At 36.0% G+C, this 23882-nt stretch overlaps 1 protein-coding gene across 6 annotated transcripts in view; it reads right to left on the bottom strand.

The window, feature by feature from the left end:
* The window catches only part of LOC115211655, a 79567-nt gene that overhangs the window by 8983 nt on the left and 46702 nt on the right, over positions 1-23882 (bottom strand). The window contains exons 2-9 of one of the 6 annotated variants that reach the window (XM_036503326.1): positions 15866-17440; positions 15722-15829; positions 13706-15682; positions 12545-12726; positions 10120-10263; positions 8620-8826; positions 6048-6379; positions 3831-3946 (exon numbers count right to left, since the gene is read on the bottom strand). In XM_036503326.1, the coding sequence (XP_036359219.1) occupies positions 3831-3946; positions 6048-6379; positions 8620-8826; positions 10120-10263; positions 12545-12726; positions 13706-15682; positions 15722-15829; positions 15866-17440 (4641 nt within the window). Of the gene's footprint in view, positions 1-3830; positions 3947-6047; positions 6380-8619; positions 8827-10119; positions 10264-12544; positions 12727-13705; positions 17441-23882 lie in introns of all 6 variants that reach the window. The other 5 variants (XM_036503324.1, XM_036503322.1, XM_036503325.1 and 2 more) reach the window with 5 other exon arrangements.

Raw genomic sequence — 23882 nt, 5'->3', positions numbered from 1 at the left:
GAAAAATTATCCCCTCAAAAAAGCCATCTCTACTCATCCTTTCAAATATATATAATATCAAGAACTTTCTCTTATTATTCGACTATATATATATATATATAATATCAAGAACTTTCTCTTATTATTCGACTATATATATTATATATATATATATATATATAATATCAAGAACTTTCTCTTTATTATTCGACTATATATATATATATATATATATATAGATATATATATATATCAAGAACTTTCTCTTTATTATTCGACTATATATTATATATATATATATAATAATATCAAGAACTTTCTCTTTATTATTCGACTATATATATATATATATATATAATATCAAGAACTTTTCTTATTATTCGACTATATAATATATATATATATATATATATATATATATATATATATAATATCAAGAACTTTCTCTTTATTATTCGACTATTATATATATATATATATATATATATTATATAATATCAAGAACTTTCTCTTTATTATTCGACTATATATATATATATATATATATATATAATATATATATATATTATATATATAATATCAAGAACTTTCTCTTTATTATTCGACTTATATATATATATATTATATATATATAATATATCAAGAACTTTCTCTTTATTATTCGACTATATATATATATATATATATATATATATATATATATATATATATATATATATATATTAATATCAAGAACTTTCTCTTTATTATTCGACTATATATATATATATATATATTATATAATATCAAGAACTTTCTCTTTATTATTCGACTATATATATATATATATATATATAATAATATCAAGAACTTCTCTTTATTATTCGACTATATATATATAATATATATATATATATATATATATATATATATACCGCAGGCGTGGCGATGTGGTAAGAAGCTTGCTACCTAGCGATATGGTTCCGAGTTCAGTCCCACAGCGTGGCACTTTGGGCAAGTGTATTCTACTATAGTCTCAGGCCGACCAAAGCCTTGTGGGTGGACTTGGTAGGCGGAAACTGAAAGAAGCCCGTCGTATATATATATTTATGCGTGTATCGTGTTTATCTCTCCACCATCGCTTGGCAATCGATGTTGGTGTGTTTACGTCCCCGTAACTTAGCGGTTTGGCAAAAGAAAAACGATATAATAAGTACTAGGCTTACGAAAAATAAGTCCTGGGGTCCGTTGTTTTAAGGTGGTGCTGCAGCATGACCGCTGTCAAAGTAAAACAAGTAAAAGAATGTATGTGTGTGTATCTGGTATGACTAGAGCTTTGATTGTTTACTCGTGGTATTCAGTTGCCACCCAGTATTATATGAGGTAAGAATCAATAGATTTACAAATAAATCAGTGTATTACATAGGCAGTTATACTTCACTGCTCTCCTAATTTCCCCCCGGTGTTAAAGGATTTTCCTTTGCAGCCAAGTGGTTGCCTACCACTTTAAATGTTACCCTGTTTTATCAGCTAAACGTGTTCTGGTGTTCTGAATGAAACGTACCACTAGAATTCAACATAGCAAATTAAAGAGGGACACATCAACCTTACGATACTTCTACTGCTGTTACTGTTTCATATATGTTATTTTAGCCAATGGTACTTACTCACAGGTAGGTAGGATGGATTGAAAAGTGCAAAGTCATAGACACTAGTAACAGGACACGGCCGACCCATTGGATTGTTAAAGCTTCAGAGAGAGAGATTCAGAGATTGGATTCAGAGAGAGAGAGAGAGAGAGAGAGTGGACGTTGACCATTGTGAATCTGCTAGATCCATTATACTTTTCCTGGTATTCTGTTAAATGTACCTCAGTTATTGTTTGTGTGACGGAAGAAAATGTCTTGCGACATTTGTTTTGGCTCTTTATAATTAGAGTTTAAATATCTCCAAGGTCAATTTTACCTTCTATCCCTCTGGGGACAATGAAGTGAAGTACTAATAAAGTACTGGTGTTGATATAATCGGCTGTACAGCCCACACAATTTTCTGGCTTTGTTTCTAATGTAGAAGCAGTTATTATTATTATTGGTGGTAGTAGCAATGGAACAGTATTATTGTGAATTCCTAAAAATGATAAGGTAGAAAAGGGGAGCGACAAAAGTATAGAAAAGAAATTAAAGCTGGAAACTGGGAAATGAACAGGAAGGGAATATTTCAGTGGTTTTGTTTTTGTGTTAATATTACGCAAAAACAAAAAAAAAATTCAGTTATTTTTGTAAAAAACAGCAATTGAGGGAAGAGTGACAAGTGATTGGGGGAAAATATGTTTGTAAAACGCAGTGGGGAAAAAGCCATATCCAGATAAATAGACGAAAAATTTTTGCGTGATATTAGAAATAGAGAAAACAGTAAATATTTTATAAGATATAAATGCTTGTATTTAACTGCTTCATAGCAGTAAGAACTTTTAGAGTAAAAGTAGATTTTAGGTTATATGCAAAATATTTCAAAAGTGCAACACGGAGTAGTTTGTGAGGGAATGTCTGACAGAAAAGCAACAATGAAATGGAGTACTGTTTTCTAACATTGGTTCATAATCTCAGATTTATAGCGGAGTGGAGAAACGAGGTTGTGTAACATTCATGCCTTTCTCAAGAACATCGGTGATATAAGCGAAGAGAAATAATTTCAGTCAGGAATCCGGGTTGCGTATTGGGCTTGCTGGGAAGTGGTCTACCGTACTGCAATGGAACCTTAGGTAAAAGTATTGTTTGGAATATGAAGTTTATTTTAGACCCATTTCATGTTTATTTTACATTAAGAATGATAAACTTGGTGCGTGAAAACGTATTTTCGAAAGTGGAAATAAGTAACGAACACGTTCAAAATTGTTTAAAATAAACAAGCTAAACAATTTATCAATGCTCTCTGTTGTTTAGAGAACTGCAAAAACGCTTTATGGAATGTCCTCTCACTCCCCCCTCTCTCTTTCTTTTTCTTCCACTTTCTCGCGCCTGTGTGCAGTGGTGTAAAACACAGAAAATTATCACTGGCTGCATCTGATAATTTCCAAAAGGAAAACACTCATAAAATTGTTAAATATCTTTACCAACACAAATGCACACTTAGATAATGTCCAGTTCTAGATTTTGGACTATTAGGCTATCTCGAAAAAGATTTTTCTAGACGGTCTGTCACCTATCCACTACTGTTACATGTGCAATTAAGTTCCCGACCCCCAAGAAATAACAAAGAAACATATTCGGATATTTCGCTCCAATAAGACAATAATAAGAAAGACGAATTGAAAAACTGAAGAAAATTACATTCTTTAAGGAACTTTGGCATAAATCTGGCAGATTTTTTTCTAATAGTAGACCTAATGGGATATAACCAATCATTGGGTCACACCTTTAAAAGAGAAAATTAACAAACATCGTATGAACTACACTGTACATGATATATTAAACTAAGCAAATCATAAACATTTAATCGTGAGAGAGCACGTGAGACAGAAACGAAACTATTCAAAGTAATAGACGGACTTGAAGGTAACGCAACAAAATTTTAGTAAAAGGTTATATTTAAACATAACGATGATGTTACGCGTGCCATAAGTGAAAACATAAAGGGCCGCGTGCCGCAGGTTACTTGTACTTGATATAAATTTGTAGCCTCAGTTAATCAACTACAGGAAATGACAGACAAAAGAGATATTTTTCTTCGCAGTTTATTAAAAGCAAAATTTGATTCGGTTGAAAATGTTTTGATGGAGGGGAAAAAGCCAATAGTGTACTATAAAAGGTTAAATTTGCGATGCAGGAAATAAATTTGCCGTGGGAGGTAGTCCGAAATAGGGTGGAACAGACCTGTTGTGTTATGTTCATTCGCGCCCAGGCTACACCTTCGGAAAGATTGAAGCTGTAACCATTCTGCCTTGAAGTTGCCAGCATCGCAGTAATCAGTAGAAAGAAGACAGCCTAGCCTGTCAAGTAGAAGAACACTGGTACTTAGTGTCAGTTTTAACAGACTATAGCCAGCTTCATTCTGATAGTTAACAGTTATCTCACTATTACTTATCTTACTCTGATTCTATGAGACTGAAGTTAAAACCAATCTGATGGAAATTAAATTACACACTTTAGATCTGATCTGGTAGTATTTAAAATCATAACTCTTGTTAGGTCTGGCATAACGAATATATTTATATGGAAATACGCATATAGAATTACACGATACAATCAAGTCTTAGCTTTACAGCTGTTTCAGATAATCAACAACTGGTGCTATATATAACATGTATATTATGTAATGAAGTTCAATAAAATTATAGGTGTGTGAACAGGTACGGATTTTGAAAGAAACTTGAAACACAATCACAATAACCTCATCAGAAGACACTGAAAAATAGCTTAGTAGAGAACAGTGTTTGTATACCTAAAATATTATAGACTTCATAACGTAATATTAATATGCATGGTTATAGTACCAGTCATTTATAATCCGAAACAACTGTAAAGATAAAACTTGATTGCTTACACATGTAATAGTTTACACAACTTTCCATATACATACTTTTCTTATGATTGTTGTTTGTCTTTTTTGTTTGCATAACCACTCGACGAAGATCGTTTTACTTCACACTACCTACTCTTGATGAAGAATTTGAAATTTAAACTTCGAAATTCTCTGGGAACTACGAGGTGACTATCTATACAGGCTTACTTTAATATTTTATGACCCATTCTTGATATATATAATTTAGCTTTCTTTTTCCCAACTCTTTTCGTGAACATTCTTAATCTAATCGTCTTTACATTTGTACTGAGAATCTTTTTTCTGTACTTTATTTAAAAGTGAATTTACAAGTGTAAAAATAAATTGCTTACGGATGAAATGAACCCCATATCTTTTAACTTACAGCTAACACTCCACTGCACACAAATTTTGATTAAACTATTTAAGTTCCGGAGTTCTTTCCCACCCCTTCCATGAGTAGAATTAATATATTTATACGAATGATCTTTTTCTCTCATCTTTACAGGTGAAATTTTAATCAACTGCCCATTTTCGACTTGTTATATTAATTCCCACTTAACTATTTGCTCTTTTTAAAGATAATAGTAGGCGTTCCTGGGTAACCTTCTCCAACCCTTATTATAAGCTGCTACTTCCATCAGTGTTTATTTACTCAAATTCATTATATAGCTATCAGATTCCGATCTAGCAATTTCTGGTAAAAACTATGATTTACTGAGAAGGTGTAATAAGACCGAAACAGGTGCAGAGTTGTCACTCTACTTGCCAAAGATCAGAATTACTCTTCAATGCATGCTCCCTTTCATTTTTTAATTAAATTCTCTCAGTTCATTCTCGAAATAGTCTCTCATGTTTTATTTATTTCAATGGATCGTTAAATTTAAAACTTATTTGCCTTCACTTCGTATGTAACTAATTACTTAAACACCTATTTAATTATCGTTTTATTAAATAGATTGACAGAGGATGTACTATGCACACAAAGTATGTGCTTTACACAAGTGTCCTAGAATAGTTAACTCTTTAGACTTCCTTGTAAATATTTGCAATGGAAAACTTACATTTACTTTAGTAAGTAACGCTAAGTACTAGAGAGGGGTATTGAATAATTGGCGAATGTTTTGTTAGTTTGCAGTTCTAAACGTCAATTTTTTTCACAGACTTGAAGACATCAACGGAAAACCACTGTCAAAAATGGTTATTTTAATCGCTACAGAGAAACAAAATTTTCTGTAATGTATTTTGATGACGTAGTCTTAAGTCAGACATCATTGAGCTAACATGTGAGTATTCAATATAGCTACTGGATGCGATCTACAGAAGCTATTGCTCTAGATATACCATGCTTCTGTCTTGTGGAAGACAATTCTGTGCAATCAGGGTTATAGGATATTACATTTCTTTTTACTTACCTGAGTAGTACATTAACACACATCACATTAATTGAACCCGTCTTAAATTGTGTTAGTGTATGCTATTTAAAAAAATATTAGCATGCATTGTTTGAATCTTGTTATCTATTTAATGATTAGTATTGATAAACTTACCATTCATCTTCTAGACCAGTTTCAAAATTAAAGCTGCTTGAACTATGTTTCTTGGCGTATTTTCCTTGACGTTGGTAACGTTTGGGAATTGGAGACCGTTTTTTGTTGCGGAGGCTATTGAATACGTTATTTGGATCAGCGTAAGCACTCCATGAATTACTGCGCGAGCTTTCGTAATCCGCTCCGAAATAACCAGCGTGAGAATTAGTTTCTTTGGTTGCCGAAGCAACAAAGTCTTCAGACCACAGGACAGAAGTGGAACCAGCACGGCTTACGATTTCTCCTTTTTCCATATCGATCTCCAGGCCGACATCAGCTAGTGACTCTGTATACTGAAAACGAGGAAAAAGCACACAGGTTAATTCCTCTTCTAGAATAATTCCATTTATATAAGAAGAATGACTATAAAGGCAATTTTAGAACTTGATTGGTAGTTTATTTTATCGATTCTGAAAGGATGAAAAGCAGACTTAAAATACCACAGACATTTTATCCGACGCTTTAGCGATTCTGTAGATTCACTGCCTTTTAAGCGCATACCTTACCCCGTTTTATTTTTTCGGCTTCATCTGGAAGAAGTGGCTGGCTCATGGCTATTGCACCCCTCCCGTGAGACCAGTCAAGTCGACTCGGTTAACGATCCTCTTGAATAGCAGCAAGACGGCGGGTGCACGAAAGATATGTGACAGGAGGTAATTCCGGGGCGGAGGTGACGTTCTGGGACAGAAGGAATGGGAGCAGGGTTTAGTGCGGGGTCTAAGGATATTACACGCTGTGGGCAACTTGAGGACTTGAGACAAATGAGTATTGGCTGAGTGAATATGGTACGTGACCAACCAACTATAAAGAGTAGAGGCCATTGTAGTAGCGGTAGAAAAAAATAGAGAGGAGACGTCATATCTGTGTACTGAAGGTTGAAATGTATTGGTAAGCAATTTCATGTCAACCAGTCAGGTGGTCTTTCTTTAAATACGGACCAAAATGTCTGTATACGTGCTATTACACCGTCTAAGATGCTGCGGCAGTAACCATTGTGAACTTCACCTAAGCATTAGAGAGAATTAATGGTTGTTGGGGATGAAGGATTTTATAGCTATTAAAAAGAAGGCCAGTCTCTGAGAAGAAGTTTGGCTATGTTCTTGATGAGCGTTGTTAGATGTGGCAGCAAATAGTTGATATACAGGGGCAAGATTGACGGATAAAACTAAATTTCGGAGCAAGTCAAAGTTGATAAATTAGTTGTCAGAGAAAGATCCATCAGTATACAACGGGAAGGTGTGATCTGATAGGAAGCTACCGATCAAAAACAAGAGAGATTAATGGAGCCCGGGTTAGGATTTTTCCATGAAGTATGCGTGCCAAAAACGGTCGAAAGCTTCGTTGATATTGAAGACAACAACAGAGTTCATCAAATTTCTCAGGAGCAAGGTGAGTAACATAAGAGAAAAAGTCTTCCGTAAATCTGGCAGTACGAACGCCATACAATCAGTGACTAAAACGGGAGAGAAATTCAAGGTGATGGAGAAGCTTTCTCCATAATCTCTGAGATATTTGAAGTGAGTATCGTAGGATAACAGGAAGGCTTTCTTGAGAATAGAACTCAGCGTAACGTGATACAAAGAAAGCAACAAAAAGCCCCAGGATGTATCACGGAGGAAAGAGAGATTTTTTATAAGTTCCTAATTTGTTTGGTAAGGTTATGGTGTAGTTCTTAGGCGTATTATTTGAGAGTAACGGAATGGACATTGCTAGGACCGGTTATTCTTGCTGAAGTACCGGGGGTACTTTCGTATTTGGTGTGTATCTGTGCCCAGTGGTGTGGAAAGGAATAGTTCTAGTGCGTACTGAGTGGAATTGAATGCAAAATGGATAGCGAATATGGAGGCTTTGTCTGCGACATTAACTCTCATAAAAATCCATTATGGTTGAAAAGTGCAGGAAAGGAGAATTCCACAAAGTTAGACAGTGATCCTTTTATAAAGGGATTATAAAGATCGGCTGCAGCTAGGGAGGTGGGAGGGTAGCGGTTATACAATACACTGAGGCATCCTTCGCTGTTTGGACAATGCTTTTGCAGGAATTACACACTGAGTAAAACCTGTCCAATTTTTAAGGGTGGGTGATTTCCTTCAAGCATTATAGTCGCCCAGTGTAGCAAATAAAGAAAAAAAAGTCTGTTTCCTTTGCCTGAACAATTGTATAACATTTATGAGTGATCGATTTTGGAGATTTGTAGCAGTGAGATTTAGTTGTATGTGGGATGTGGAGGAACATAATTACAAGAATGGTTTTACTTAACATGCGTTTCATTCAATTAATCCTTTTGAATATAGATTGTCACAAGGAATTTATTGCAAAACTGGACATTTATTAGCCGATTTTCCACGAGTACGCTAGTAATATATGACCTTGAATTAAATAAAACCTGCTTCCATTTCATTGAATCCATTTAATTCGTTAATGCCCTAAATGACTTTGTGTAGCGTAAATTAGGACCAGAGAACTAGTTTATATAGATATGTATGTATGTATGTATGTATGTATGTCGTTTATTACACGAAAACAAACATACCCCACTTCCGCGTGATATATCTGCCATTGCTTTTTGACGAAGTCGTGTGTGGTTGCGATACCAGCTACTTAACAAGATGAAAATAACACACAGGACCGGAATCGATGGTGCAGCTATGGTGACCATCATCCATTTTGTTGACGAAGGTTTCGGTGGATGACCCTGGCGTGGAAGTAATGACTTGATTACCGTCACTTTTTCAAATATCTACAAATAAATTAATAAAAACCAATAAGTATAAGGTAACCATCGAAAATTAGTTGCTTTGTTGACAGTGAAATTTACCTCACCATTTTATGCCAAATTAAAAGCACAAGCACATGTACGTAAATACATATTAAAGACACGGCTATGTTCAACTTGTATCTTTATTATTTAGGATTTTTCATAAGTTCCTAATTTGTCCTTTACAATAACGTTACTGAATCCATGCAGTCATTTACGTTTCAAGATATTCTCAGCTTTATCACTAGAATCAGATTATAGTCATGATGTGTTATGTGCTTGGCAGTAAGTTTCAAGCATCATGGGGATACTTTATAACTGACTAGCAGCGTAGCCCGACATTGCCCGGGTATGTAAGAGCCCCTAGTAGGCAACGACTAATCCCAATCTAGTCCTTTCCCTCTAGGGAACGAAGGCGCATGTGTAGGTTGCAATGTCTTCTCTTCACTCGAATACTTCTGTGTATACGATGTTCCTAGCTGTCCCTTTGGGCGATAAAAAGGTCGAGTTGTGTCCCCTAGACATAAAATGTGTTGCATATAAAAAGCTTAGATTCTCGACCCCATGTCGAATTTATCGATTTTTTTCAGAACTGGGGGAACTTTTCAAAATTTTCGCTGCGTTAGTTTTGAATTATGACATTGGGCTATGTGTGTGTCAAGTTTCATCAGAATCGGTTGAAAGCCGTGGTCAGGATGATGGTACAACCTGACAGACACACAGACACACAGACAGACAAACTGCCGTTTACATAGAGAGAGATAAGAACATCAGCGCCTGATATAAAAATTCTACAATAGTTAAGTTTTGGTAAATTATATTACTTATTTTATGTTTGACATGCTTGTGCGTTGATTTTTAGTGTGTATTTTATTAATAACAAATGCACTAGTAATTCTTCTCATATGTTTTCTGGACTTCTTTATATAACATTTTATAGTTATCAACTAATGTTTTTGCATCTAATTTTATTTCAGTTCTTTATTATTATAAGTTACGATGTCTCCTTGCTATACATGCATGGTCAACCGATGAAAAAGTGTCATATCTGTTAGTCCAACAAATATAAACATGCTGTCTACACCAGGTATATTGATGATATATTTATTGTGATGGATACATTTGAACAGACTGTTGCTTGTTGTAAGCTATTTCCTAACAACCAGCTTCAATTTTGTTCGTGCAAAGTAGTGATCTGTCACCGCAAGATTGCAAGAATACATTATAAAATTACAAAATGTAAATAATTTTTGAATAAACAGTGTAAATGTTTACCGCATATTTTAGATGTACACTTATTTCTGTAAGCTGAAGTCTTGCAAATATCTCTGCCGCTTTCTCAGCTTCTACTACAGATCCATTTTCTTGCATTTGGAAATATATACTGACCAAAGCATCTCGGCGATCTTGACGAATTATCTGGAAATAATCAAGAAATAAAAATGAACGCTAACACAGAAGGTATGAATGTAATAACAAATCTGTACCTACCTGACATGTGTATATATTAACCAACATGCTTTCAAAACAATGATAACTAATATTGGGTTGTCCGGAAAGTTCGTGCCGATTTATAGTAGCTTACCTTTCGACTTATTTTAGAACATGGTTGAGTCCATAAAATAGGATTTGACTACACCTCCATTTAGAGCACAGTTTAAGCGATCTCTTCATGGAAGAAGGTTTATGTTCCTATAACCTGTGTTAATTCTGTAACCCTTTAAAATGGAAGATAAGACAGTTCATTTTCGGCACTTGATGCTTTGGGAACCAGACAAAAATTGCTGCAGCTCGGCTGGGATGTGTTACCTCACTCTCCATATTCACCAGGTATTGTTCCTTCGGATTTCCACTTATTCAGGTCTCTGCAGAATAGTCTTAACGGTAAAAATTTCAATTCCTTGGATGACGTAAAAAGATACCTTGATGAATTCTTTGCCATGAAACCCCCTCAATTCTGGGAAGAGGGTATTTTCAAGCTAAAGGAAAGATGGAGACGCATTGTGCAACAAAATGGCTCATATTTGGTTGATTAAAAATCTAATGGCATGTATTTATTGACCTTTTCCTTTCCTTTAAAAATCGGCACGAACTTTCCGGACAACCCAATACTTTTATTACTAATTTAGTGTGTCCCTAAATATGTTTCTGTATGTCAAATTTAAATGTAGCTGGTGTACAAACAGGGTATAAACATAGATTACAGGCAATACATACATACATACATACATACATACATACATACATACACACACACACACACACACACACACACACACACACACACACACGTATGTACGTACGTGCGTGTATTCAAAAAATATATAGAAGTACAAAGAAAACAAATGAAAAATACATACATAGTGTCACTAAATCCTCTTCAGTTAACGCCCAAATGATCATAGCAATTTCACTCCTTTAACGATGGGCGATAACTGAAGAGGATTTAGCGACGCTCTATGTGTATATTTTCCATTTGTTCTGTTTGTTTGTACTTCTATATATTTTTTGAACATATTATTTAATATAACGTCACGCACCTTCTTATTTTGTTAACATTGTGTGTGTGTATATATATATATATGCTACTTTTCCGTTAAGTCAAGGTCAGCAAAAAAGCACTTCATTTAGTGAGTGATAAATATTAATGTACACAGTTATGAGCTACTAATAGTTTCAGACATTGAAGACATTATCTAGGCAGTTTTTAAAACACGCCCAATGTCTCCAAATAATGTTCAGGCTTTGGGTACATGGCTTATATAAGTTACAAACCAGGACAATAGAACAAGAGAAATTACGATAAAAAAAACAGGTTGAAAGTTGGTTCAAAAAGTGGCATAATGAAAAAAAACGGGGAGGGAGGGGAAGCAAAGGAGAAAAAAGAGAGGAGTTATTTTCCCTTTGACCGCAGTGTCGTAAAGCTAGATGATGTTGAGTCTAAAGTCTGTGAGACAGATGATCAATTTGGAGAGGGTGGTGTCATCCAATTCGCCAAAAGAACTTTGTTCATATGTTTGCATTTGATGAAAATTTCTGATCTGGTATTTGGTAGTGCGGTGGAAATCTTAGATCAAAAAAGGATATGCGACCTTTCAGCTCGAACAACATGCCATATGTTAATTGATTAAGAATGTAAGTTATGTGTACCTGAAAGATCGTACACTCTCCTATCCCAAAATTCCGTCGGATTGTTGAATTCCATATGAGAAATTTTCAAAAAATGCAAGTATATGGACAAGTTTCTTTTAGGGAATTGGAGAACATCACCCTTTCCGGATCGAGTGGCTGCTTCGCAAATTTCAGACCCCTTCCGTTGATTCTACACCACCTAGCCTTATGAAAGTACCCTAATTCTTCTGTTTCTTTTTTCCATTTGTTTCTTTCTTTTACCATTCCACTTTCTGAAACTACCTTCATCTTATCTTTGTTGGAGGTTCATAGAATCTTGGTTGACTTGATGATAGTAAAAAGAAATGAATTAAAATATTGTAAAACAAAATTGGTGGGGGTGAAGAGTTATTTCCCATGAATTCGTGTTTGCCAAATGTGAGATGTGTAAACTGCGTGTGTATCTATATCGCTTCACTTGTTTTTACTACCACCAAGCCAACCTAAAGTCTATGTACGTTTGTATGTATGCAAGAAATCAATACTTCTCTGTGTTCATGCAAATGAAACTCTTATGCTTTATATTTACCACTGCTTTAACATCGTCCGACCCTGTTTTACAGCCATCAGCACACTTGGTTAATGTCATTTCATTGATTCGGTGGACCTGATCCTTGGATCCTTCCAGTGAACGTTTCCGTCTCTTTTTCATGCTGCCAGATTTGTTTACTTCTCCTAAAGCTTTGCCTTCGATATAGCTTTGAACCAAACCTGTACGAATATTATTTAAAGAGAAACGGAAATCAAAACTAAAGATAGACTAAACAAAAATGAGCCCAGAGAAATAACTCAGAGGCAAGTGACATGTATCTCTTTCTCTTTTACTTGTTTCAGTCATTTGACTGTGGCCATGCTGGAGTACCGCCTTTCATCGAGCAAATCGACCCCAGGACTTATCCTATCGGTCTCTTTTGCCGACCGCTAAGTTACGGGGACATAAACACACCAGCATCGGTTGTCAAACGATATTGGGGGGACAAATACAGACACACATACGTATACACACACACACACACAGACCACACACACACACACACACACACATATATATATACATATATACGACGGGCTTCTTTCAGTTTCCGTCTACCAAATCCACTCACAAGGCTTTGGTCGGCCCGAGGCTATAGAAGAAGACACTTGCCCGAGGTGCCTTGCAGTGGGACTGAACCCGGAACCATGTGGTTCGTAAGCAAGCTACTTACCACTCCTACGCTATTTGTCTATGGAAAAACAGACAAATATAGGTATATCAAACACCATACAACATGAATTGTTCATTTATTAAAATTATATGTGAGGGTATGTGTGTGTGTGGGTGTGTGCACGCGCGCGAGTCTTACTTGCTGACGAGGTTTTCCACAACGACGTGGCTTTTAAGAAACCGTTAGTTTAACTTAAGCAGTGATTATTTATTCACTAAACCACATCTTGGAAGTCGGATGCTGCAATGTCTGTAAAATTTGATCAACAAACTGTATGAAGAATCCTCATTATTTCATAATGATTACTTTTAACGTTATGTGGCACTAGGTTATCATCAAGAACTCCTCGGCTATTTATTTTACTACAATCCGCAAATAAACATAGAAGAACCTAAATGTTTCCTTCCGATGTAATAAATTTACAGATTGGTGTACTGCTTAAATAATCAAAATTTCATTTTGTTAGGTTATATTCAAATACTTACCATTTCTTATATTGTTCTGAAATTGGTCGCTGTTTATATTTACAGATGTATCTACTTTACAAACAACGAGAAGATTTTGGTGACCTTTATCAAACGTTTGTGACCAAGTACTGCCTGTCTCTTGTGACGGAGTACTAACTGATTCTGGCGAAGGAGTTACAGAATTTGATGACGGTGTGTTAGTTGTTGGAACACGATTGTCTTTTGATATATGTTTTGTTGTTTGTGTCATGGAAGTAAAATCGTACAGGGCGTTTTTCGGAGTAGCTTCTGATTGTATCGATCCACTCGGTTTATGCGTTTTCGATGTTACAATCGTCGTTATAAATGGTTTAGAAAAGCTGCGGGATAAAATATGTGGATTAGAAAACTTTGATGTTGTTATCATCTTTGTTCGAGAAGACAGTTTTATGGTGTGAGATTTTGTGTTCCGAGTAGATATTGTGGATGGCGGGAGAATCATTTTTCTTGTTAGGGATGATGTGTGTTGCTTAGGAAGTGTTGTAGGTAGGTGGGGTCTGTTTCGAGTAGAAGACGTTGTTGCTAGTGATGGAGTGCGTCGTGAAGAGGTGTTTGTAGTTTGGGGTGTTGTGTGACGTTTGGAAATTTTTTCTGTTATATAAGGGGGATGCTGTGTAGAAGAAAGTTGTGTGCGTCGTGTGGAGAGGGGTTGCAGGTATAGGGTGGAGGAAATATGATTTGAAATATTTCCATTATTGATGGATTTTTGGTGTGACGTAGGCATTTTATCAGTAGTTGCTGATGTCTGTTCAACAATAATTTTGGAATGAAGTTTAGGGAATGTTGGCTGAAATATTTTAGCTGCTTTTGTGGATAAGTTTTCCGTTGATACAACACGAGTAATTGGTGAGATTCTTAAAGTTGGTATCATAGTTGTTTGGAACAGAGGTTGATGTGTAGGAGTTATGTGTGAAGATGACGCTTTGTATTGACTATTTGTCATTATAGTTGACACTGAGGCATCCTGAGAATATGTTGGTAACTCACTGGTAGAAACCGAAGTATCATATTTAGTTGTTAAGATAGTATGTTCACTTGTTTTGGGATCTTTGGTAGTAGTGGAGAAGATTTGAGACGTCCGGTGTTTTTCATCTGCAATTGATTTGGAGGGAGTTGAGTTATCAAAGTCCAGAGGGAAATGAAATAGTTCTTTTGGAGTTGCCGAAGTCGAAAGATGTTTGTATGATCCATGTGTTGGATTTATCGAATAAGAATTATATTTATGTTCATTCTTTAGTGAAATATCATCTGACACTTTTGAAATTGATGTTTGAGTAGAATCGTCAATATAATTTACTGTAACTGAAGATTTACTTTCTTCATTACTTCTTCCGGATGAGGCAGCAACATTGTCTTCTGACTTATAGTTCTCAGATTTGGGTGTTGGGAGTTTTGTAAGCATGTCATGTGGTATCTGTGTGGAAAGAAGTTTTATTAGATCATTAAAATGTATGTCGTTTTGAGATGCTATTTGTTCGCGATTAGTTTTCGATTGTGCTGTATTTTGCCATAAATACTTTGGAGTCACTGTTTGATATATTAGTTCAGTTTCAGGTATTTTCGATTTTTTCATCTTGGTCTTCGTATTTCCATAAAGTGTCCTAAGGGAAGAACCTTTACCCGAAGATAAAATTGTGGGATTAGTTGATAATTCTGAAATAACGACCTGGTCTGTGGAAGATTTAGAAGAAAAATTCTCATGGGTGGTCTGTACCTCATCGATAAAATCTGAATTGAAAGGAGCTGAATTATTAAATTGAATTGATGAATTTCTTTTTAAGTTAGCATCTAAATCAGTGACCGAACCTTTAACTGTTTGCTTAATGATGGTGTTCTCGAAACTTAAGTGCCGGTGATCTGCGGTAGAAATGAAATTCGGTGCGCTTGAAACTTTGTTCAGCAAATGGTCGTTCAAACCAGCAGATGTTTTGCTTGGTAAAGAAGTTAATTTGAGATTTTCGTCACTTAACGTCCACTTCGTTCGATCATTGGTATATTCAGTGACTTCCTTATGTTTTACGTTATTTGTGTGTCTGGATTCTTTTTCATTCAAATCTGTTTGTTTCACATCTGTTTCCGACAATTCTTTTACGTTCTTGGGTACTATCACTGTTCTTTCCAGGTTCTTTTCATCTAATGTTGTTGTTAGAGGAAGCATAGTTACATATGATTGTTTATTTTGCTTGAATCGATCGCTTCTGCTCTTCAAAGTTGATTCTGATTGTGTTGTACGAAATAGTTTTGAAACCTCAAAATTATCTGATATGTTTTGCTGAGCTGATTCTTTTCCTTTTCCAGGTTTTAAAACATTTCTGATTGTTGTAACTATTGACGGATTAGGGTTCGGAAATGATTGCTTCTCAGTTTTATCTGGTGACGAACCTTCATTTCTAACAATTTTCTGGAAATGGTCGTGCTCATTTAGTGAATGTTGTTTCCCCTTTCTGTTTCTATATCTGAATAATCGAAAAGGTGAAACAGAAGATAATCGGTCTTTAATTTTTTTTTCAGGTATTTGTTTCGTTGTTGAAATTAGATTTCTCGAATTCTGAAAGAAAAATTTTGGCAAAAATGTTGCATCTTGTTGAAAATTTTCTTTTGACCCAGTCGATAACTCGTTCCTTAACTTAAAACGGTCTTTATGAAATAAGTTTAGTTCAAAAGAAATGTCTTTTTGCGGTTTTTCTGCATTTGGCGTTTGTTTTTGATTGACTCTCTTAGGCAGTCGATTCCAGTTCGCAAATCGATCAGTTTTATTCTTCTTTGAACTCTCACGGTATTCATCCTTTTTTCCGCGTTTGTTTGTTGCAAACCTTACTCGGTGGAATTCAGTCGATGTAGAAATGTCATTAATTTTTTTTTTTCCTTTTTTACTCGTTACGTTTAAGCTTTTATTTCGGATTCTACTCGTCTTAACTTTCTTTTTCTTTTTTCGTTTTTTATTCGGTAGTTTTTCAGTCTTTTTACTTTTGATCTTTCCTTGAAAATTATATTTTTTACTGTCCAACGTGTTATGTGTTCTGTGTGTACTCGGGTCAGTAGATTTCTGTACAGCAAACAATGCTCTGTTCTTTTCCTCTACATTTTGCAATGAGTCAGGAGTTTCCGCAGAACTTAAATAATTAACAGTCAATCCCATATCAGTGGTCTTCCGTATATTAATGGCGTCAGTTTGTCGGTTTTGACTTGTTTCATTTAACTTGGATCGTTTATTGTTTCCTTTTTTTATATTCTTTGATGTTTTGACCTTCTTGCTGGATGAATGTTTCAGTTGCTTATTAACATCTATAGACGATAATTGTATCAGCTCCTTTCCATCGATATTAGTTTTATCAGTTGAATTGTAGTCAAGCTCTTTCTCCTCTATCAAGGAACCTAACTGCGAGTTGCTCTCACCGCTGTTCATTTCTAGCCCATCAACGACACTGTTATTTTTCAAACTGATTCTTTCGTTAAGATCTGAAACGTTGTGTTGAATTTCCTTTGTTTCAATAGTCGTATGAACTTTATCTTGCTTCGCTTTATATGCAGTGTAAACGTCTCTTAAGAGAGGTTGTCTTGTTTTTTCAGAAGATGACTCTGACATTTCTGTTGGCGAGGAAGTAAACATGTGTTCCGTAGAAAGATAATCGGTTGTTTTCTGCGAAGACTGGCTCTTCATTTTATTTATTACACTATCTTCAGCTTTCATGATTCTTTCTTCTGTATTTGCACCTGAAAGACATACAACAACGAAATTAGGACACATGGTATCAATATATTCTCATTTGAAAGAGACTGTGAACTACATGAAGAACAAAAAGATGATGGAAGGAAACGATATTCTTCCGATATCGTAAACCTTGCCTTCCATCATTATTAAAAGACGATTAATAAATTTCCTTTGCAATGTATTCACATTCTAATAGACTCTCACTCCGACTCCTTGATTTTAATCTACGAGCCACTTAAAGGAAGACCTGAAGGGAATTAACAGATGTTATTAACAGAAATGTTGTACGATCAACTATAACGGAATAACTTAAGGCGATATGACGGTGCTAATAATTAAACAATGCATTCTCTATACTAACATTTGCTGTCCATTTGATTTAGATTACAATAGCAACCAGGTAAAAGTTATACAGGCTTAACGGCTAAATGTGAGAATTTCTGAAATAATGGTATTTCTTCTGGTTTTTTACTTTGAGTTTAAATTCCGCCGAGGTCGACTTTGTCGTTCATCCTTTCGGGGTTGATAAAATAAGTAACAACTGAGCACAGGTGTAGATGTAATCAACTCGCCTCCTACTCTAAGATTTCAAGCCTTGTGCCTATAGCGAAAGGGATTGTTTTAATGGATGGTGGATGGTAAAGATAATAGTGACCGAACAAAATGTTTTGGGTATTTTAGCCAAACAGAAGCGAATATTTTACACATCACGGTAGCGAAGAACTCTGTTTTCATAGTAACCAAAGATGCTGCGTATGCGTACAAGGAATGTAACGAACAAATTGAGTGTAATCAACAAAGTGAGAGTACTTGGGCGTCTTTAAAACGTGGAAACAAACACCGTTCCATGGTTGACTCTTATCTTTGTGAATTTATGTGAATTTATGTGGAGATAAAATCCTAGAGTGTATTGCAAACTTTCGTTCTTGAATTTTTGAAACTAATAAATGTCTGTTTCAAGCAATGTTTTGACTGTTATTTCTAGCAACTCCTGTTGGTTTGCTCGTAGCTTTTAAATATTTAATTTGCTCGCGAACATTTTTCACTGTTTATTTTGCTCGTGTATGTTTTAATGTTTTGACTGTTATTTGTAGCAACTCCTGTTGGTTTGTTCGTAGCCTTTAAATATTAAATTTACTCAGGAATATTTTCATGTTTTTCAGTTTACTGTAGCTAGTTTAATGTTTTGACATGCCGATCACCCCTTACTCGAAATATGTGACTTGTATCGATATTAGAAATCAGAGGTTGAACTTTACTAATGCGGAAAACTTGGGACAAAGACATGTGCACGAGGAGCAGATTTTCCGAAGCAGTGAAGCTTAGAGTACACAATTGCAAAATAATGCAGATATTGTGCCGTATTACAAATACTGCAACTACCAGGCGCGGTCCCAGGAATTTTTCAAAGGGAGGACACAAAGTTAGAAGGGAATACAATACCATGAAAATAGGGCGAAATAACATTATTTAGAAAGGCGCACTTCTTTTCTTGAGGGAGGGACGTGCTCCTCAGGTACCCCACCTTGGGTTCACTCCTGATAGCTGTATCTCTACAGCAGCATCAACTATTGTAAGTCAGCCGTGGTGGACCCAAACAATATGAAACACTATCTGCTAGACTGGTGGCCGCAAAATTCAAATCACCGTTCTGAACCTCATCGAAGCTGCCGGGCTAGTGAATATCGAATTAGTGAAGTTCAGCCGATGCAACTGCTGCTGCTGCTACTACTACTACTACTACTACTACTACTACTACTACTACTACTGCTGCTGCTGCTGCTGCTGCTGTTGTTGTTGTTGTTGTTGTTGTTAAGCAACAAGACGGGTAAGGTAGATTAGGTGATGGTCTCGGGCTTAGGGGCGGGAGACCCCAGACCTTGGAAAAAAACTTTGGTCGTCTTGTTGTAGTCGAGGGCTCTTCGTTGACGCCCGAAACCAATGAGAAGTGGCCCTCGAAGTCGCTGGAAATGGAGATCTCCAGGTCCAAATTCTTGAACGGCTGCTGCTGCGCATTGTCAATACTTAAGAGATCTTTGTATTCACTTGTACTCAGATTTAATATATGTTGATTCTCAGCTAGTATGAGTTTAAACAGATTCTTTTTCTGCTAGAATTGAACAAAAATGGGTTACAATTGAGAGCTGGTAATCTCACCTCTCTCTTTCTCCTCTCTTCTCTGTCTCCCCCCCCCCTCTCTCTCTCTCTCTCTCTTTCTCTCGACCAGTCGAAAGAAGTGATGTGATTGTGAAATGTATTGAATATCGTCTACAACACAAACTATTTCCTCGATCCAACGCAGGAATCTCTAAGTGGTTGCTTGAAATGCTAGATATAACAAACAAAATTTCCCTCAATCTATGCCTTTCAAAAAAGGAAGGACATATGGGTGGGGTGGGGGGGACAAATATAGTTTTCCCACCCACCCACCTAAAAAAGGATATGATGCTCACAGCTGTAATGTCTTTCATCGTAAGGTTTCCTGGATTAGGGATGAATTAGGGCTAAGCAAGAAGAAGAAGAACAAGAACAACAACAACAACAACAATTTTGGCTACAATAGCAACAACAAGAGCATAGCTGTATAGTTAGGCGCAGGCATATCTGTACATATAGTTAAGAAGCTCACTTTGTAACCAAGTGGTTTCGGGTTTAGTCCCACTGCGTGCCATCTTGGGCAAGTGTCTTCTGCCCAAGTGTCCAGGGCCAATCAATGTTTTATGAGTGAAGTTAGTCGACAGAAACTATACGGAAGCCCGTTGTAAGTGCGTGTGTGTTTGCGTTTGTCTCCTCCTGGTTTGTTTGTATTCTTGTGACTTAGAGGTTTGATAAAAGAAACCAATACAATAAGTACTGGACTTTAAATATATATTGATGTTGATTTGTTCGACTAAACCTCACAAGATGATCTCCGAGCATGGCCGTAGTCCAATGACTGAAGCAAGTGAAAAGTAAAAGATAAATTAAGAAAAGCAAAACTGATTTTTTTTGTACGTTTTTTGTTATGCTATATTTTGCTTATTTTCTAAATAGCAACAGCAGCAATAAGATGGCTTAACAATTAAGAAAATTAAAAAAAAAGTCAGCTAATTTTTTTCATTTTTTTTCTTTTACTGTGTTGCTCCGTTTTGTTTATTTAAAAATGCAACAAATAGCCACCACTTGAAAACTAAATGGCTGCTAAAAATACGGAGCATGCTGCTCGAGAAATAAACTAAAAACATGCTTTTGTTGGCTCATTATTTAGCCCATCCTTTACTAAGTGTTCAATTGACTACTTATAGTGTCAAACAGCTAGTCAAGTGCACGTGTTCAAGAATCAATTTGAAGCGGGAAATGAGCCTGCTACTAAAGGAAACGCACCACACATCTTCCCCTCATCACGTCATTCACCCCGAACTTAACAGCGTTCAACTTAAACGAGACGCCATTTTAAATATATATAAACGAAAAAAAAAAGAGGGCATTATTTCAATTGGTATATAACTAAATATAACTGTGTCTCTTTTAATTGCAAAATTATACCTACTCTAGCTATGGAAACGTCCCTATTTATTTTTCGGTAAAGTTTAATTTATAAGTTGCAACTTTTACGAAATTGCCTTTAAAGAATTTTTCTGTGAAGCATACACATATGAACACACATGAGCAGATACATGTATGCAAGCATACATAGACATATACATACATAAAACACACACATACATACTCACACACATGTATATGTATGTATGTATGTATGTATGTCAGGTCACTTTCGAGTGCTACTGGTAACATGTAACCCAGTACAACCTGTTGCATGGTCGGGCCGTCGGCGACTAAACCGGCAACCCCACCAAGCTTGCTTGGTGAGGAGGGTGTTTATTGGACACCCTGCGGGATGAAAAACAAAACCCGCCAAAGGGCGGAGGAACTCTTGAGAGTCAACGGCCATCCAATAAATGTGTAACTTTTTTTTTAAGGTTTAAGGCTGTATCATGCGCGGGGACATAGAAAAAATCGGACTGAATACCCGATGGCACGGTTAAATCATTGGGAGTGAAGGACTCCTAGCCTTTGTTAGGTTATCCTTCTAGGAGAAGGTAACTCAGGTAACTGGGATAACTCCGACATAAAACCTGCGGCTCAGTGGTTACCGATGATGTTGATTTGTTCTTTTCGGATTATGGTTGCTGTTGCTTAGTGAGTGGGATTGACTCAGTGCACAGCCTTTCCTCACTTTAAAAAAAATTGCACGATAACAACATTGTTCATGATTGTTGATGGTGCTGTGAGTCTCAACTGAATGGCTGGCTGTAGCCTTAAAAAGCAAATAAAAGTCACATTCGATCACAGCTCCAATAACAGTTAAGCTTCCTGCAGTGGCCATACCCGATAACGAGGGGGCAGCCATCATGTATGTATGTCATTCTGAGTGTCTGTGCATGAGTGTATTTATAAGGGATGAATCATTGGTTCTTAAAGCGGCGCGTGTAATTTTAAAAACCAGAACTATTTAATTAAAATAGGGTACATATAACATGTATGTTCCTTCTTTCATTTGCTTTTCATAAAAAAATGACAGACTAGTATTAAAATCGGATTAGTTATTTGCAGTCATTTTGATATCATAGGCAATACGTTATTGCACTCCTTGCATTTATGAAAGAAAACACTTTGATATATATATATATATATATATATATATATATAGTTAATCCAAACAAGAAAACAAAAAAAAAACACAGCAACGCGAGGACGTGGAACAAATAAAGTATTATTGGACGCTCAGGAAAGAAGGGAAGAAGGAGGGTTTAACGCTTCGAGCGGAGCTCTTCGTCGGAAACAAAGGAGAAGGAAAGATCCCGAGAAGGGAAGACAAGCTTTTCCTTCAATTAATCTTATATGTTAACGCATTACATCCAGTAATAAATATGTTATGACTTATTACGAACGTCTTACAAATTTTATTTTTTTTTGTCGTTTACGTACAAGATGGCGACCCCTCTTTCTCGCATACAATTATAAAAATTATAGGATGTCGCTTACTGACATCACTATATATCTTAACTTTTTATTTGATTCAGTCATTGGACTCCTGGGCTATGATGAGGTACTTACTACCTTGAAGGAGTTAGCCGAACAAATTGACTCCGCAGCCTATTTTTCAAAATACCTGGCACGTATTCTCTCGCTCTCATATGTAGAATCGTTAAGTTATGGGGACGTAAACAGACCAACACCAGTTGTCAAACGTATAGTGGGTGGATGGGGGACAAACACGAACACACACACACTCACACAACAGGCTCCTTTCAGTTCCCGTCTACCAGATCCATTCACAAGGCTTTGGTCAGTCCAAGGTTATAGTAGAAGACTCTTACCCAAGGTACCACGAATCGGGATTGAACCTGGAACCTCGTAGCAAACTTCTTACTGCCTAGCCAGCGAAATCATTTGTTCTTAACAATATGTCTATCCTTCTGGCTGATTTTCGATAGTTATAAATACAAGAATTCTGTAAGCTAAAGGCAGTTACTTAGAGCTGCCATCAGTGAGTGCGAACGTTATTATAGCACTTTCTTCATTTCAGTCTTAAATATTAAATACTTCATTCATATATTTATATACATATATATATATATACCACATTTATATATTACCTTTAATAAATTAGCCTTCATAAAGTCCACCTTTAAAATACCACGCCGAGTCAGAGTACTGTCTCACCAACCTCCGAAAACCTCTCTCGCCAACCTCCAACAATCTTTCCCTACTACAGCTGGCAGTTTTTTGCACTTTTTCGCGACGGAAAATACACCTTTTGTGGCAGTTATAACGAAATTGTTTTCTTATAACAGAGTAATAAGACATTTAAATAGAACATCTTTATACCCGGGAATTACGCGGTACACCAGCCAGTAAATACATAAAGCAAAACATACAAATCTGCACACATACATACATACATACATACATACATACATACATACATACATACATACATACATACATACATACATATAAAAATACCTGTTGTTGATGTTGAAATTCCAATGAAGGAGCTTTGGATCTAGGTTAGAAACCGGTTTTTTCTCTATTGGAAAGAAATCGTGAAATAAAACTGAACAACGACATACACACACATACATACATGCATGCATGCATGCATGCATGCATACATACATACATACATACATACATACATACATACATACATACATACATACAGGTCATGCAGGTCATTTGGTAAAAGCCGAACACTCACACGTAGTCGTCAATGTGAGAGTCCGTCTTTTACTGTTTTACTTGTTTCAGTCATTTGACTGCGACCATGCTGGATCACCGCCTTTTAGTGGAGCAAATCGACCCCTAGGACTTATTCTTTGTAAGCCTAGTACTTATTCTATCGGTCTCTTTTGCCGAACCGCTATGTACATACATACATACATACATACATACATA

The sequence above is a fragment of the Octopus sinensis genome, linkage group LG5 (assembly GCF_006345805.1).
Source record: "Octopus sinensis linkage group LG5, ASM634580v1, whole genome shotgun sequence".
NCBI lineage: Eukaryota > Metazoa > Mollusca > Cephalopoda > Octopoda > Octopodidae > Octopus > Octopus sinensis.
This window is presented reverse-complemented; position numbering and strand designations above follow the sequence as displayed.